The sequence below is a fragment of the Buteo buteo genome, chromosome 6, assembly GCF_964188355.1.
Source record: "Buteo buteo chromosome 6, bButBut1.hap1.1, whole genome shotgun sequence".
Lineage (NCBI taxonomy): Eukaryota > Metazoa > Chordata > Aves > Accipitriformes > Accipitridae > Buteo > Buteo buteo.
Genome location: NC_134176.1, coordinates 20,413,208 through 20,430,921, shown reverse-complemented (window position 1 = coordinate 20,430,921; position 17,714 = coordinate 20,413,208). Strand labels below are relative to the sequence as shown.

Genomic DNA, 17,714 nt, shown 5'->3' with positions numbered 1-17,714 from the left:
GGATCACCTATGTCTGACTGTTGTCTTCCTTCAAAATGAACTAAAACTTAATTTTAATATGTGAATGGAAGTCTGGCAGAAATTTTCTCAACTGTCTGAGACATTTTACTACTAGGTCCCGTTCAGATTGATGGGAAATTTCCATAGTGGCACTGGTATTCTCATCCTGCATATTTTGAAAGTAGCCTTCTTGGAAATCTAATACATCTCTAAATTTTGTAGCTTTCCATCTGCAGACAAAGTGTTTGAGAGAAAAGTTATGACTGAACAGCAGAAGTTCACATTGAAGGTAATACATCTGTCTGTCATCTGAGTACTCTTACCACACCCTTCACCATCATTTTGGAGTATATACTTCATCTCTGCCATAGCAGTATACAACTGATTTAAGTTTCTTTTTCTTTATTGTCGTGAGATGAATTAGTTCTGTAGAGGAAAGAGAGTTTCAGAATAATGAGTGGAAACAATAAGAAAAAATATTGAGGCATGTGAAGAGATCTTAGGATATGATATTACAAAATTTAATATTTTTTTTCCAAGAGTTTTTACAAGTGCACTTGTATCTGTTAAGGACATAGATAATCGGTACATTATTTTTCAGCAGAAGGTGGTACCTCTTTTTCAAGGACTTTTTTTTCTCCATTTTTACATTGGAGAACATATTCCAAAAAGCCCTCAACAGGAGAATTGGAACCAGGGAGTTCCCTCCTCTGAGGAAGCACCCAAACCAGCCGGTGGTGAAGTTTTCCTTTATACTATTTGCTGTCTGCCTTGCTGAATGTATCTGGAATGCTTTAATGAATAATCACACCACTTCAAATTCTATGAGCTCCTAGTATTTTTTTGTCATAGTCACAGAAATGTTTGCATCCATCATTTTGATTTGAATTGCTAAGTGTTTGTGACAGTTGAACTTAGTTTTCCAGTTATTTGGTCTTTCAGAAATTACCTTAGTATGTGGTGGTTTAAGATTATTAAATTTTAAAGATGAAGTGGAATACCAGTATCTTTGGGAGACAGAGGGAAGCAGGCAAAAGGCCTGAAATATTTCTTAAGATTTCAAATCTGAAGTTATTTTCTCTTAATTTGTACTAATATTTGGATGGAAGAGTTTGACAGAAGTTAGGTTCATTCTTTGTGCTGTATCTTGTAGCCACTATACAGATAAGTCCTTAAACAAACAGCCCTGTCAAACATACTTGAATAACTGTGGACTTTCTTCCTGAATAAAGGCTACAGGGTCAGACTCTCCATGTCTCTAGCTTAATAAGGCAAATAATTATGCTTTATTTATTGGAGGAGAGGGGTGAGAGAGAATATGTATTTATAGCTTTACTGAAAATAGAAGAGAGATGACCCAAATTGATCTGCATATGCAGCTGACATCATTAAGAAAAGGTTAAGTGATTATTCAGAAAGCTTTACTCCAGTTCCATGAAGAACTTCTGATTTCATTTCAAAACTGTCATATCTGACTTTTTCTTTGGCTGTTGTAAAAGTGACAACAGTAAGTCATGTAGCTTTACAGTGGCCCTTTCAGAGTATTACCATTTAAAATGCAGGTAGTCAGCAACTTTACTTTCCATCAGTTTTGTGCAAGCAGCTCAAGAGATGTGATTTAGAGTGCTGGTTCCTGGTTTTGCATACCAGATTTTACTCCTGTTGGTGACAGTGACCCCCTCTAACTTTTAGAGAATTCATCTTTGACATACTTGTCAGGGGAGAAATGTTCCACATCTGTTGCCCCTGACTAAAATTTTGGATGTCAAAGCTGATGACCCTTTGCTGCTATATGTCTCAGGTTACCCAAAGCTTCTCAGAAAAGACATAGAATTTGTAGGGCTGCTTAATCACAGATTGTTATTAGGTTCACTTTAATGGTAAAATTTGCTGTGTATTTGCACTGATAATAAAGATTTTATCTCTGTGTTGTAGGCTGAAGATGGACGATATACTGTGGATAAGCCTGAGAGAGAAATAGCTGCTTTTCCATACTCCTTCCTAAGGTGCCTGATTTACAGCAGGAAGGAATATTTGAAGCATTCCTTATTGCTTTCTATACAGCTGCTTCTTAGGCCATAAGCCTTCACTACCATTTCTCTTTAAAAGTCTCTTCTCACAGGACTTTGGTTGGGTTTTTTATATCAATGGCCTTTCCCAACTTCAAAATTCCTTATTTTCTTATGATAAAGTTCCACTGGGAAGCCAATTTAAGAAAGAGAGCTCTGAAATGTATGAGTGTTTTTGTCAGGAGTGAGAGCGATGACATGTTAATACAGCTGTTAGTTCTGTACATCCAAGCATACATCTGAGCTTACAGACTATATATTTCTTATACAGTACTACAACTAAATAGTGGATTGGTATGCCAATTGGTATTTCCTTTCAGGAAAAAGGGTTGCCAGACATCCAGCCTTTTAAATCTATGATCTGCGAGAATTGCAGACCAGAGGCATTTCCTACATCTTTTTCTGAAAATGTAACACTGAGATTTAGAATATTGTCTATGATATAAGAACAGTGTTGGAAGTCAGGCCAGAACTCAAGGGCTCACAGCTGATTCTCTTTATTGCTGACCAAAGTAGCATGCATGACTCACTGATTTGCTCTCTGGCCTTTTTATACAAAGGCATTTTCACCTGAGGAAAAAATTGTACTCCAAGTAAAAAAAGCACTTTTATGGATAATGGAGGTCTGTATAGCATCTGAGGTAACACTGAGGTCTTTTGAGGTATTAGAGTACTGCATCTAGTGAGGTCTTATAATACTCTTGGAACATAGTCTTTCAGGCTTCAATGTAAGCAGTGGATTTTGCTACTGGAGCAGGGTTTGGGGGTGTTCTAGTGGTTTTTTTTCCAAGAGGAAGTGGGACAGTGGCACAGCATGGCTCCAAAAGAAAGTGAGATGCAAGGTAGTATAAAGGGCTTTTAGAATGTTGCTCTCTTTCTTACCCTCTGATTTGCTCATTAGAGAGACATCGCTGTATTCTCAGCAGTCTTCAGCAAGGAGGACTATCAAGGCTGAGTAAGTATGCTTAAACCATTTTTCTGCTAGCTTGCAACATTAAACTAGACACTCTTCCTCAAAATTGATGAACTTCAAAGAGTAAATGAGAACTCAGAATAAACTGTTCATAATTTACAGTAGAATTGACATGACTATGAATTGTTATATAATACTTAAAAATTTCTGTGTGAATCTAAAAATGAAGAAAATTCATTATAACTTCAGAAGAAAGATAGACTTCTCGTCCAGTGGCTATACTCTAAACGTTTCCAGTTCTTTTTCAATCTGTAATCTCTGAAGCAAATGTTGGCAAAATAAAGTATCAAGTTGAAGGGCATTCTTACCACATTTCTACTCTGAAATTTGATGAGAATTAGCAGAGGTTTGAGTTATATTCAGAAACACTGCCAATGCTTTATCCTGTGACCTTGGGAAAGTCATTAATTCTTTGTGCTTTAGGACAGGCTTGTTCTTGCCCAACTTTAAGGATGTAATACAGCTATCAAAGATCAGCTGTAGCTATCTTTCTTGACTATAGAGGGAACCAAAATGACAATCTTCAGGCTGAATGACAAATTTTACATAATGAAAGTCATGCATGATGTATCCCATTTTTTATTTTCTGTTTATTAAGACCAGAGGATGATTTGATAGAGCTTGATTGGATAGTTTGCGATATTCAGAAAGATGCTGTGAAAGAGAAACAGCACCGAAGTCTTTTCTTTTGGGGTTTTCCTTCTTGTTTTCCAAACAGAACTCCAAACCTCTGGAGAGGCTCCCAGTTAGAGCAATTGGCATCAACAAGGCTTTAAGAGGTATTAAATAGAGAGAAATTTGATCAAGGAGGTGAAAGCCACATCTCACACTAACAAGGATTTTGTACATCAAAGAGTTATTCTTTGAAAGGAATGGAGGCTGTCAAATAAGCACTTATATTTTTCTGAGCTTCCATTGAGGACTAGCAATTTTCAGCTGCAGTCCGATTCTGTAGAAGCTCCTTTGGAAGCCCTTACTCAGACCATCAAACTGCAATTTTACACTTTCTTCCCAGTTAGCACCCCTTTCTTCTTGAGTGCAAAGCAGGTTCTGAACACTTCCCAAGATTTGCTCATTTCCTCACTCAGGATCTCTGTGCTAATTTATACCACCACAGAGAGTTAGCATAAACACGAAGCACCATAGCGACCTTTCTAACAGTCTAATATTTTACACAGGGTTTTTATTATAATTATTCAAATTGAATGAAAGGCTTAGTTTGTCCTGACAGAACCACCTTTTCTAGCAGCTGGTGCCAAGAACTATACAATCTTCTTAATGGCACATCCCTAAAGCTGACTGGACCTACTGCATTGTGTAATGTGTCTCTATTCTAAAACATTTAATGTTGGGTTTTCTATTCTCCCTGCAGGGAAGAAGAGCTTTTATATTTAGCTTTCATTGAAGATATAACAAATGAAATTCTTAGCCTTGGGCTATTTTCTAACAGGTAGGTTACAGTTGTTTTCAAATTTGTAATGCTGTGTCAGAAACACATGGACTTCTTTGCCTTTAAGAATATATAGATACATAGTTACCCCTTCCTTTTGTTTTATTTCCCTTCTTTTTTGCTTTATGTAAGAAAGGGGAGCTAGGAAAGACCTGTGGGTCATCTACTTTGGTCTGTTGCTATGTTCCATGAGATAAAGCCTCTGTTAGTAACTGACCTGGAACCCTAGGTGGAATAATGCTAAGGAGAAATCATTTTAATCTGAAACATCTGTTTTGCAAAATATAAACCAAGTTACTAATCTTTCACACAACACATCCTCCATCTCCCTTCTGTCCTTGTTCCTGTTGCAGTATGAATTCAATCTTCAACATTGGTTGTCAGGATTACATACTGTTTCAGATAAGGGTTCAACAGTTGCTAAATCAGATTATTTTTTTTTTCAATAATGAAACAATAAGTTATGAGACAATTCATGTATTTGAGTAGTACTCCCAAATTCTTTTCCATACCAGTTCTTTCTGATAACGAACTCTCAGTTTATAGCAAAAAAAACCCTGCAGTATTTCTGATACAGAATTTTAACCCATTTTTGTAATTCCATTTTCAAGGCATCTAATTTCAGCATAATACTCTGATCTTCCTCTGGGTTGATAATGTTCCCAGCTGTTTTCCTATTCTGTGCACTCTTGGATTTTTTTCTCATGTCAAGGCAATCAATGAGAATGTTAAATACACTAAATCAAAAAATTACTCTTTGAGAAATTTCAAAAGCCAGTCTCCCTCTGGTTCTTTTTTTACAGAAATGTTGTCTTCCCTTAAAACCTTTCCTATACAATTTTTTTTTCTAATAATTTCTTATGTAAGCTAGATTAAATTCACTTGACCTTCTGGAAATCCGTTCCAGTGACTGTGTGCTTTAGTTGTCACAGAACACTTCCTCTGTGCTGAAATCTCATCCTGCATAAGCAATGAAAGAGAGCTCTCAGGACAGAGGACTTTTCTCTGGATTTTTTTCTGAAGCTGGATTTTATTCCTTCCCTTTATTTACACTTGTGTGTATCAGCCACTGTGGTGCACCTAAGAGATTTTGGATACTTCAGCATGCCAGTAGAACCACCACTGGATTGTTGGTTTCTGCCACCACATAGACCCAGCAGACCAAACACACCCAGAGTTGGGCTACGACTCACCCCATGGTTACCGTCTGCTGCCCAAAGCTGGGTCTGCCTGCTGAGTACCTGTCCAGTGGGATGCTGGCTCTGGGTGGCCCTCTTTGTGACAGAGCGTAATTGAAACAGTCTTGGAATCATAGAATCATTTAAGTTGGAAAAGACCTTTGGGACTGAGTCCAACTGTTAACTTAGCACTGCCAAGTCCACCACTAAACCATGTCCCTAAGCATCATGTCTACACATCTTTTAAATACCTCCAGGGATGGTGACTCAACCACTTCCCTGGGCACTCTATTCCAATACCTGACAACCCTTTCAGTAAAGCATTTTTTTCTAGTATCCAATCTAAACCTTCCCTGGTGTGCAACTTGAGGCCATTTCCTCTCATCATTTGTTACTTGGGAGAAGAGACTGACCCCCACCTCACTACAGCCTCCTTTCAGGTAGTTGTAGAGAGCAATAAGGTCTCCCCTCATCCTCCTTTTCTCCAGGCTAACCAGCCCCAGTTCCCTCACCTGTTCTTCATAAGACTTGTGCTCCAGGCCCTTCACCAACTTGGTTCCCCTTCTCTGGACACACTCCAGCACCTCAATGTCTTCCCTGTAGTGAGGGGCCCAAAACTGAACACAGGACTCCAGGTGCGGCCTCACCAGTGCCCAGTACAGGGGGACAATCACCTCCCTGCTCCTGCTGGCCACACTATTTCTGATACAGGCCAGGATGCCGTTGGCCTTCTTGGCCACACTGCTGGATCATATTCAGCTGGCTGTCAACCAACACCCCCAGGTCCTTTTCTGCTGAGTCAAAATCGTAGTCGAGCCATTCAGTTAAGAAATGAAAATAAAAAAAATAAGGTCATCGATTTATGTAGATTTGTTAAAAGTTGGTTTTCTTCCTGTGAAATCATTTAATTGTTCATTTGTAGAGTTCTGGAACAACTGTTTGAGTGTCATATACAAGAAAATAAGAACCGTTTGGATGAGGTAAGCACTGCCCCTATAATACTCTCCCTCCCTGCATGTGACTTCAGGGATGTTTCCAAAGTACAGTGGAAATGCACTGGTGTATTTGTGGGTAAAGGTAACCAGAATGCTGAGTGGGGAGCATCTCTCTCCATAAATGAGATTTGCAAACTCATGGATCATGGTAGATCAGGACTCACAGGCACAGTCACTAAAAAGGAACAACAGTCAACTCAGTTTGGTGACACTTGCTGTATAATTTAGTCACTTGATTGCAAGCAACCTCCCTTTCCTTATGTCAGAATTAAGCCCTGAGTTCTGGACAGATAGGTGCTGTGGGGATGAAGTGTCACCCCTTTCTTCCTTCATCCCCTAGAGCAAAATGCGCTACTTGTTGGATGTACTGAAAGCAGACCTCAGCTGCAGCCCGGGCAGTGGTGCAGAGCAAATCCATGCAGGCTGGGAAGCCTTTGAGTCAGTGGCTCTGCAAGAGTTTGATACTATGGAAGAGCTCGAGTTTACCAGTAAAAGTCAGAGTCAAAGAAAAGCTACAAAAAGTGAAGTCTTTGGGACCACAGACTTATCATTAAAGGAACCAAACAAATGTGAATCACCATTATGCAGGGAAAGTTCAAAGGAGACACCGAGCAAGGATGACGAAGATGTTGCTGAAATGATGGATGCTGGGACAGAGTCTCATTCTTGTGTGAAAGCTGAAGATGACCCAGAGACTTCACCCTCATGTGAGGCAACTTTAAACTTGATTACTTGTGACAGTGATTTGGAAGCTACCAAGGAACTTGATGACCTCGAGGAAAGCTTTGCAGAGGCCCTTCAGCTCTCACATGACTATTCATAATAGTAGCCAAAACTTAGCTGTTAAATAGGGATAGAGCTAGTTCTGTGGAGAACTGCCATTTGTTAAACAGTAAATTATTTGTTTTATTTTCAATTTATTTGTTTAAATACTGCTAAACTCTCTCTAGCAGGATATTGTTAATAGTTAATTAATTTCTGTATTAATCTAGACTTTAAAGGGTAAAGCGTCAGTTATCAAAATATACAAAATTTTTTTGTCTATAATTGTATAACTTGCAACTACCTTTTGAGAATGTTAAAATTAGATGTATATTTTTAGAAAGTTGTAATAGTAAGTTATGAAATATTTATTGTTTTTTATTTATAATAAATAAATTCATTGCTAGTGCAGTGGAGGTCCTGCTATAAAGATCCAAGATTTTGTAGTCTGCAAGAATTCAACTTATCCACATCAAAACACGGTATACTACACACCTGCAGAGCAGAGATGGAACTGTTTGCCCATCCTGGAAGAGGGCATTGTTTGATGTTAAATCCCACTGAGGCACAAAGTTCTTAAAATCAACTTTTTTCCTTTTATGGTAACTGTAGAACATAAGATATGTACCTTTTCCTTGCATTACCTAGGGTGACATAAAGAATGAGTGTGGATGGGCAACTTCTCAAACATAAGAATTTCTTTTGGTGCTGGTAGATTATCATTCCTTCTTCAGCCCTCAGCTATAACTCAATTGTCTTATTCCTTATACCAACAGGTATCAAGACCCATTTTGCAGTATTAGCTGCTCTTAGTCTTTGCCTAACCCCTGTCAGCTTTCTGGCCTGAAAAGGACATTTATCTCTAGCTACTGCATATGGCAGCTCTTGAGCTGTTCAATACACAGCTCTTTTGTTTGTTTTATATGTAGCTCTTTGAGCTGTATAATCCTAATTGTCCATGATTCAGCTGATATTTCTGGAAAGTGAAGACTGCAACAATTTTCAAACTGCACAACACTAAAATACACAGTTCAATTTCTTGCATTAATGACAACCTTGGCATAGCATTCTGCATTGAGCTCTGGTTTTGAAAAAAAGATTTGAGTTGGGTACTGGTTGATGACTAGGACTGCACTGGAAGACACATCAGGTATCTTGTACAGCAATTGGAGAAAAGGTGGTCTATTTTATCAATAAAGTTTAAACTGAAGTTAGTGCATGCATTGCACAGAATCAGCCCAAATTTCTTTGTCTAATCAGAGTACGGCTGTTACCTGGCATTCACATTACTGCAGAAGGAGCTCAACAGGTTCTGAGGAAATGGCGGGAAGTTATATCATCTTGCTGTAGGTGAGGAACTGTAAGCCTTAGGAACTGGATAAAGCCTGTCCCCAAATACCTCTAAGACCAACCCTAAATCTGCTTCCTCCAAGGACAAACCCAAGTGGTTACAGTTCATACATAAAACTGCTACCACCTGCCTCGCCTGTGGCTCATGAGTTTCTACCAAAGACTATTGATTCTGTAAAGCTAGATGACCGATTACAGCTGTAAGTAGCTCCAATAGACATAAACCACTGCTTCACTTGTGAATCATAAACTTTTTTTGGGAAAAACCCCCAAACAAATCTTGAAAAAACTCCAGAGAATGCCAGAAATGTTGCTTTTGTTTGATTGGCTGAGTCATCAGCATTGCAGCACAGAACAAAATTCCCCCAAAAAGCAAAAGGCACTTTCCTGACTGCCTTGGCCACGATAATAAATTACACTTGTTGACAATGACAGCAGACTAGGATTTATTTTAGCCATGTACATGCGCTGTGCAGGTGGGCACTAGCCTTTTATCTGCCGCACTCAGCTGGCTGTCTTGTAAATCTGGCCTGCAGCTTGAGTGCTCTGGCTCACTGAAAAGCAGGCAAGATAACATGAGGGCTTTGCATCCCTCCATCAGAGCTTGTCTTCTTGAAAAGACGCACCCACAGGGCTGTTTCAGTACAGTGCAGGGACGGTTTGTCCTTGATCACAAGTGATCAAAGCCCTTCTCCCATCCCCAAGGAAAGTCCCTCTCTGTTCCTTACCCCAAAGAGCTGAAGGGCCGGAAGCACCTAGGGAACTATTGTTTCTATTGTATGAGCAATTTTAACACAGAGGGAGTGGTTAGAAAACTAAAGAGAGTGATTAGATGACCTATCCCAAGTATAAAGCCTTTCTGCTCCTCAGCCAGGACTTCACCCACCCTTGGGGCCCTCCATTCTGAGTTCTCCAAACTTGGTCAATAATGGAATTTAGGGGTTTTTTTACCTACCTATCACTACACTGTGTATGTGTATGTCTTGCATGTCACAAAAAAGATAACTCAGCAAACTTTGGCTTGTGGTCAACATGAGTCTGATGAAAGATTAATAAGAACTTCACATTTAAATTCCACAAATAAAAAAACCCTAAACACCACAGCAGTGAAAGAGGTCATGACATCACCTCACAGAAAAGTGCAAATAACAACACACTCGTTTCCTATAATATGATTAACACGAAAATAAACAAAACCAGTTCCTTGACCATATTTCCTGTTGATAAGCTGTCTGAACATCGATGACATTTTTTCTGGGTAGATGGAACTTAAAAGAGTAAATAAATTCATTAAAATAGACCTTTCACAAACAAAGTATATGCCTGCCTAAACCATAACTGTGAACATTTCTTGGACTAAAAGTGAAATTTCTGGTAAAGAACCAGAAGATCAGGCACTCCAGTATCCTAGCAGCTAGAGCAGTCAGTCCAGTCCAAGGAACTGGTTTCTCATTGTACAGCCTCTCCCATGAGATAGTGGGGAAAAAACATTCTAGATGAACATTATCTATATAAAATCAATTAGTTTATTTACAGATCCAAAAGCAAATTGAGGCTATTGAGGGCTTAAAATTTTCTCCCTTTTATTCACATTTACTTTAAGGTGGCACTTCAAACATAAGTTGCTTAAGCAGCTTGATATGCAAGCCTGACCCACATCAATGATAAGATTAATCAACAGTGCAAGTTGTTGGGTTTTTTTTCCGAGGGGTTGTTTTTTGTTTGGGGTTTTTTTTTTTTTTGGTCTCATCACCTTTTACTTGGTGATATACTTGGGTCTTGGCACAAGCAACAGCAGAACAAGGTAGTCACGACACCATTACAAATCTGAATGCCTCAGAAGTAATAAGTGTAGGAGCAGTCGGCAGCTGCGATCTGCAATGTAAAGGCTTATTTCTGCCCAGATTTATGTGGGTGATGAGCACAGGTATAACAACATCAATGTTTACTTCAAATGGACAAAAGTCCGCTGTTGTTACTTCACTGTAACAAACCGGTCCCTTATCTTTAAAACCTACAGTTTTGTCATCACTGCTCTTGTTTTCAAAGGTAGGATTCTGTTTATTTACAAAGCAAAGTGGGGCTTTTGGTCATTTGAAGTACAGATTAATGTGATGAAAGAAAAAGGTGCTTAGATGTCTTAGGGTTGACCAGAAAACAAAACCTGCAAGCAAAACCCAAGCTATCATTTTATCCCTGATTGACCCCATGTCTAAGACACCTACACATCTTTCATTTAGGCTTAGCTGCAGAATGACTCCAGGGTCCTGTTTCTCTGCCTTTCTGTACATTTTTACATCATTTATTGCTACGCAACCGTAGTTGTAGAATGATGCAGCTCGACTGATAACATTTCATAATTCAAGTACAAATGGCTCCATCAGACAGTGAGAAAAAAATAGCTATTTTTCTCAGCCATGATCTGTGCAAGGAGTATGAACGAGTACTGGAGCATCAGCATAAATAAAAATTAGGTCCAGGAGTTTCATTTCTAGCACCCAATGCAGGCTGTTTCAATGCAGCGACAGCACAGCTTCTAACCAACAAGGCATCCCAGTAACACCCTTCAGTGCACTGCTACTGTTCCTCTGTGCCTGAGCACCACTGAAAGGTTAGCAGTCCCAGGCCACAATGTGGGGGAAGGAGAAATAGGAATGGAAAATGAATGTTAAAGGGAATGTAGGAAGAAAGGAAAGGGAAATTGTTATTTATTCCACCTTTTAAAAAAATGGCAAGGCCTATATCAGGTAGAGCACAGGTGCACAGTAGAAATTTAGGTGCCATTTGTTAACATTGGTCTTCAAACGTATTTTAGACCTCCTTCAATTTTTCCACTTCTGTATGGTAGTATTTGTATCTGAGTATTTGAGACCTAAAAACTAATGAAAAAGGGAAAAACCACAAAATTGTAACTCAGAGTGTACTTCGGGGAGCTATGGGAAACTCCAGCATCCCACTTTAGTTTTTGACTCCCCAAGTCAGGAGCAAACGCTGACAAGCAAGTGCAAGGCACTGCAGCTGCATGATGTCTCTAGAGCCACCAAACCTTTCCCTCTCGCACTTCCCAGGGACTTAGCCTGCTGTTGTCAGAAGCTAACACCTGTACGTACACAGATTACAAGGAACAGAAGAGCAACCAGTGATACTAATAAAACCAATTTCTCACTCTCCAAAACAACCAAACCAGATACTCACAAGCAGTCCAATCTTCCTGTTTCCTTTATCAATAGTGAAATCTGCTTCATTCAGAAACGACCATCTTCAGTTTCTATTCCAAGTAGCAAAGCAAGTGATAAGCAAACAGGTGAGTGGTAAATTTATCTGCCGCACCAGCCATTGCACCCCCTTGGGTCACAACCAGTCAAGGGATCCAGTTTCAAAGCCTGTAGCGGGTCGTGGGCCAGCGGAAGCTGAGCATGTCACAGGGATAAAGCATCGCTGAGAAGGGAAAGAAGAATCAGCACTTATCACTGGCATGACAAATCATCAGTTAAGCTGTAGAGCACCCGTAGCTCATCTCCACCTCATCCACCTTAAAGAAAACCTAGGAGGACTCCAGGGTGTCAGGCAGTCCACAAGTAGCAATAAGAAGAGTTAATTCCACTGAAGGGAACCAAAATCAAGAATGCTGCGTCTACTGCGCACAGGACTTTCTGTTCTCCGTAGAAAGCCTCCAGAGCAGCTGGGCTCTCACTTCAGGCCTCCTAAAGGGACTGATCCTTTTAGCTCACCCACTAAGCTAATTCCAGCAGACAGCCAAGGGCAGGAGGTGTGCCTGACACCCAGGTGACAACACACGAAAGTTACATTTGCATTCATCTTTTAAACTGTGAGGCTGGCCCACAAAAGGTGTGGGGTCCCAACCCAGTGCCAGGTTTCGGGCTGGAGGAATGCCGGAGGTGCCCAGCGCCCATCCCCACTGGGCAGAGGCAAGGGCGGCTGCTGTGCCCCCACTGCTCCTGTAGATCACAGGCTTCGGCACACATGGTCTCCCCTGCAATGCTTCCAGCCCTACCGTATCGGGGGAATGAAATTAGACCTTGAGAAGGGCAAGTAAAGGCTACATAAATGGAGTAGGGAGGCATATGAAACTTGAGAGAGAGAGAAACTCGAACACAGCCTCAGCCTGGCAGGCCACAGAGCTATGCTGTCCCATTCTCACAGAGGACAGGCAGCGTGATCTGTAGCACGAGGTGCAAAGCTCTCTGCAGTTATCCCAAGAATTCAGCAAGCCCATAGGACTCCCCTTACAGTATCTGCATGAGAGCTGCAGCATACCTTACATCTCACAGCAGCCAGAGCCTGATTGCAGAAGATGAGTAACAGAACTACGAGGTGACCCCCAGCTCTTCCCAGCTATTTGTTTCTCTCACTCATAAGCATGCTCACACGCCAAATAAGAAGTGAAGCAACGTGTCAAAGGCCATCAGCTCTCCTGTCAACCTGAGAATTCCTTGCAGGACCTCAGAGGTGTAGCCTCTCCCTCCAGAAATTCAGCTCAGAGGCATTTGGCACGCTGCTTTTTCCCCGATGTTTGACACAAGCAAGACCAGAGATCATACAGATAGTGTAGGTTTGGGAGATGGCTATGAGGCTTCCCAAATGCTGGCCACAACCATCTAAGATAACTGTGGATTATAAGAGAAAGAGGAGCTCCTCGAGCACTCATCTCAGTTCCCTTTTCCCCAAAAATAAGCTTACACAATGGGTCCTGGCCTCCCACCTTGAGTCTTAAGCTTTACACAGGGGCTTTCAGCTTAAATTAGGTCTTTCAAAGGCCCTCACTGTAGCTTTCCATAGCATGTGTTTTCTCTACGGCTTTTCCTCAATATTTGAACTTCTTGGAGCCTCTGTTCAGTTCACTTCATGGTGCAATCGCATCTCCCCAAAGGGTTCTTGTGCACATCTCTACAACCAGTGCCTTCTTGTCCATCCCTTTACCCGAAGAAGCAACTGGCAGGTGAGAGCACACCCCTGCCATAAAGCACCCATGATGCAGTCTCAGGCACGCTCCAGTAACAAAGCCATGGGGCAGGTGAGCAATGGTGCAGGCCAGCTCATGGCCAAAGTTAGCTTCACAGGCATCAGGACAATTCAGCCTGTAGTATTAGTGCAGTATTTCCAGTTTCTTTCAACAGAGAATGTAAAGTAGCCTCAGTTCTGCTTATTTGTCATTATTTAAACAGCAGCATTGTGCAGAGGGATAAGGCTGAACTTTTGTCCTGAAAACAGGCTCAAATGGAGCTTGATGCATAAATGCACCTGAAGTGCTAAACTCACCTTGGCAGCTCTCCTAACGAACAGCATGGCACTAAGGATAAATTCTGCTCTGACTGCAGGGTGTGCATACACTCAGCAATGCTCCTTATTTTAGGTAGATTGTTTTTTTCGCAGAGCATCAAAGCTACTGCATTTAATACCAGTTCTTTGGATTCCTATCACTCTTCTGATTGAGGTGGCTGTGAAACAGCTCCTTCTGCCCTTTAAAACCTAGAGGAACTTGGGAAGAAGACAAATCCTTCATCAACCATCTATGTTTCTTTCTGTTTTGGTAAACAATTGCACTTTCCTCCTCTTTCCTAATTACATTTAGATCCTGACTACTAACATGATGCAGTATTTCCCCTCTCCTTATGAAGGAGAAAACAGATGTCCCCATCTGGACAGGGCATTGCTACAGCAACCCATGCACTCTAGCAAGAGTCACAGTACATCTACAGAAGGTGTCAGGGATCATTTTCAGGTAAGGCTGAAGGAGCAATCCAGCAGGACAGAGGAAAAAAGAATCACCTACCAGCACCCTGGAAGGAAGAAGTCCTTGAGCCCAGTGTCCCAGGGGTGTATTTCACCATAACAAGCGTGATCAGCAGGCCAGCTGGCTCAAACTGGCTGAGCCACTGTGTTGCATGTGATTTTCTCCTTAATCCTTCTGGAGCTGCTGTCAGGAACCAAATCGAATCCCAAGTTTTGATAGACTTGATTCTTATCTATATACTTCTTTTTTTCAAGCAGAAGTCACCCCCAAAAGAAAATCTAATCAGATTTACTGTTTATCATAGCTGGCCCACCTCTGCAACATAGCTTTCAGGACCACAAGAATCAGGAAATAAATATAATGTCATATTTTTAATGGGCCAGTGAAAGGATGGCTTAAACAGAAAAATTGAGGCAGTACAATTCCCTAAGATTTACAGTTTCAAATTAAATTGCTTCTCCTAATTCAGGGAGAGAAGTAAACATTTGGTGACTGATGGAATTTAAAGCAATGGAGACCTACAGCTCCTGGTCTTCAGGAAACAACTCAAATTTTTTAAATACAGAGTGAGCACTTGCTATTTCTGGAGGCTCAGAGACAGTCACTTCAGAACAAATGAATTTATTTCTGTACTGCTATGGCTCAGGAAACTCAATAAACCCTGATAAATCTGCTAAAATAATATTTTCCACATTATCAAAGTAAAAACAAATTATCTTCTAATTTCCTGAAGTCTTTTGCTAAAGATTTTGTCAATGGAAAGACATTTGCAGCTTCCATCAGTCATGAATAGCACAGCATGCAGACAGAAATCAGATACACACATGCACACACAAAGTATGTAGTTCCTTCAAATCACTGATTATCGGTATTAGCCAGGCTTGACAGGGGCTTTCTTCATAGGTACTTAACACCAGTGAAAATTCTTCATTTGCCTCTGGATATCATAATTTGGGGTCTGTTCGTGGAAGGATTTGATGTCCTTCTAAATTTACGTAAGGCACATGACTGTCATTTTAGAAATGGCTAATAATAATAATAATAATCTGAACCTCATCTGTAAGTCCTCCAAGTCTTTTCCGGTTGTTTTGTTCATTACAGCAGATATTTTAAAACCACAGAATAAGCAGGGCAGCACATAATACTGGCTTGGTATGTTGGGGATGGCAGATGTTTGGTTTAAACTTAGGTGTTTGAAAGATTGTCATGCAGATCAGTTTGGGAGATGTGGTGATTGATCAGAAATGGGCCAGGATTTTTCTCATTTCTCTACCCCTTCTAGTTCCCACATCTATGTTGTGCCATTTTGCAAGCTGAAAGCCCAAGAACATGAATGTGCCCTGAAGTCCTTGCTTCAGAAAAGCTCCCAAAGGATGCCATGAAGTCAAATGTTACAACATGTCTTCAGCCCTGTGCACCTCTGACAGACAAAGAAGTTTTGTAGTAAAATAGTCCCAGGCTCACCCATATCCTACTTATGCTTGGTTTTTCTTTGAATTAATGAGGGCAGTTTAAAGCAATTGTAATAACAACAGAACTAGCTTTTAAGTATCAGAACCACCATTTCCCTAAGCATTATGTTCCCCTGGAGCCACAGAACTGCCATCACCCAAACACAAGTGCTGCTGGCAGAGGTTCAACTTGCCCTAGAGCCAGACTGAGCCAAGGGGATATACAGTGATACGAAATAACTTGCTTAGTTCAGAGCTGATGAGCATTCATCTATCACCCAGTCCTCACTCAACTCCCAACTCTCCTGCAACACCATTCTCCTGTCAGTACCTGCGTAAGTGACATTCCCATCATACTCACAAATTGTGATCACCCACACGTAGTTCTCGGGCTGCAGGAGGTAAACTGGCAGCGTTTCTGTGGCACTGGGCAGCTTCTGTCTTCATGCAGAGTCCAGCCTTCCAGGGGATGCTCATAAAAATAGCGGAGAGAGAGAACACACATTTATATGCTATCATTGACCTCCCGGGGAAAAGGAATGGGTGTAAAAAAACCCCTATCAGATCCTGAACAGAGCAACTGTCACATGTAAATCTTCCAGCTAGGTACCTAGCATTGCTGAGTTTCATGTAACCTTCATCTATCCACAGCCATTCCAGATTTAAACAACCCCAACAGTGGAATGAGAGCTACTGCAGTTCCGCTAGTCAAGGCACTAGGCTAGGAACCTCTCTCCTCAGCTGCCTCGCGTCTCTCTTGTACCAAGTCCTGGAGCTCTTGCCCAAGAAAGCTGCTAGCTGGCTGGCTGTGCCAAAGCCAAGAATCAAGCTGCTTCCTTATCAGCCAGTGCTGGCCACCAGAAGGCTCTAAGGAGGATTTGACAGTGGCTGGAGAACAACAGCTACAGTTTAGAGCTATTTGAATTTAGGGAAAATTTAGGTTTCTGAAGAGACCTTTGCCTCAGGTCTAAAACTACTATAAATAGTAAGCCTGACCAGAACTGCTGCATGTTTTTACCATGTACTTAGGACCCTCAGAAGTCACAATTCCCTCTTCTGATTTTGAATCCATGTCAAATAAGAGAGCTTTGCCCACAGTGAACACCACACAAGACGTTCCCCAGTTTTTGGGAACTGATCAGACAAGTACACAGATAGCTGGTATGTTACTGTCTTACCTTAAGCTGATTAATGCCATCAAATTGATCATACCTAGAAGACAAATTTTAGTTAAAAGCTTTGTCATTTCAGATACAGTTAGGTGGGCAGCACACTAGGCATTTAAGAAAAGGCAAGGGAAATGCAACTGTCCAGCGTGAAATTGCGATGTCCAGCATGCAAGTCATTTACCATGACGTTATGAAGTCTTGTGCTGCACCAGGTGTTACACAGTATACGGTCAACTGTTTCCTCTCTCACATGCTTTTGGAAAGTGTTTTTCAACTTTCAAAACCTTTTTATCCCTTCTTCCACTTAAAGGTTACAGGGAAATTGAATGTTCAGTACTAAAAATAGTTTTAGAAAGTGCAAAACATTATAAACAATAATGATAGGGCAGCAGCCGCAAGACTTTCCTGCCACCAAGATGACAGCTATTACTATTTGACAGCAGAAGTTTTACATTTGTACCGAGATGCAGGACAGTACTTGCACCACTTTAGAAGAGGGATAGCAGCTTTGTGTATAGAAGGTAAAGTCCCAGCCTAGGACTACACATGAAAACTAAGTTCT

The 17,714-nt window shown here is 41.0% G+C and overlaps 1 protein-coding gene and 1 long non-coding RNA gene across 5 annotated transcripts in view; one reads left to right on the top strand and one right to left on the bottom strand.

The window, feature by feature from the left end:
• The window catches only part of SPATA7 (spermatogenesis associated 7), a 47,599-nt gene extending 38,603 nt beyond the window's left edge, over positions 1-8,996 (top strand). The window contains exons 7-12 of the mRNA XM_075030024.1: positions 223-289; positions 1,936-2,006; positions 2,971-3,024; positions 4,415-4,492; positions 6,593-6,650; positions 7,006-8,996. Coding sequence (XP_074886125.1) covers positions 223-289; positions 1,936-2,006; positions 2,971-3,024; positions 4,415-4,492; positions 6,593-6,650; positions 7,006-7,488 — 811 coding nt within the window. The 3' untranslated portion in view covers positions 7,489-8,996. The remainder of the gene's footprint in view (positions 1-222; positions 290-1,935; positions 2,007-2,970; positions 3,025-4,414; positions 4,493-6,592; positions 6,651-7,005) is intronic.
• LOC142032013 (uncharacterized) overlaps positions 1-16,557 on the bottom strand; it is a 38,149-nt gene extending 21,592 nt beyond the window's left edge. Inside the window, exons 1-3 of one of the 4 annotated variants that reach the window (XR_012650698.1) lie at positions 16,345-16,557; positions 14,572-14,715; positions 11,973-12,215 (exon numbers count right to left, since the gene is read on the bottom strand). This is a non-coding gene — a long non-coding RNA (uncharacterized LOC142032013). The remainder of the gene's footprint in view (positions 1-11,972; positions 12,216-14,571; positions 14,716-16,344) is intronic. The other 3 variants (XR_012650699.1, XR_012650700.1, XR_012650701.1) reach the window with 3 other exon arrangements.
• Positions 16,558-17,714: the final 1,157 nt, after the last annotated feature.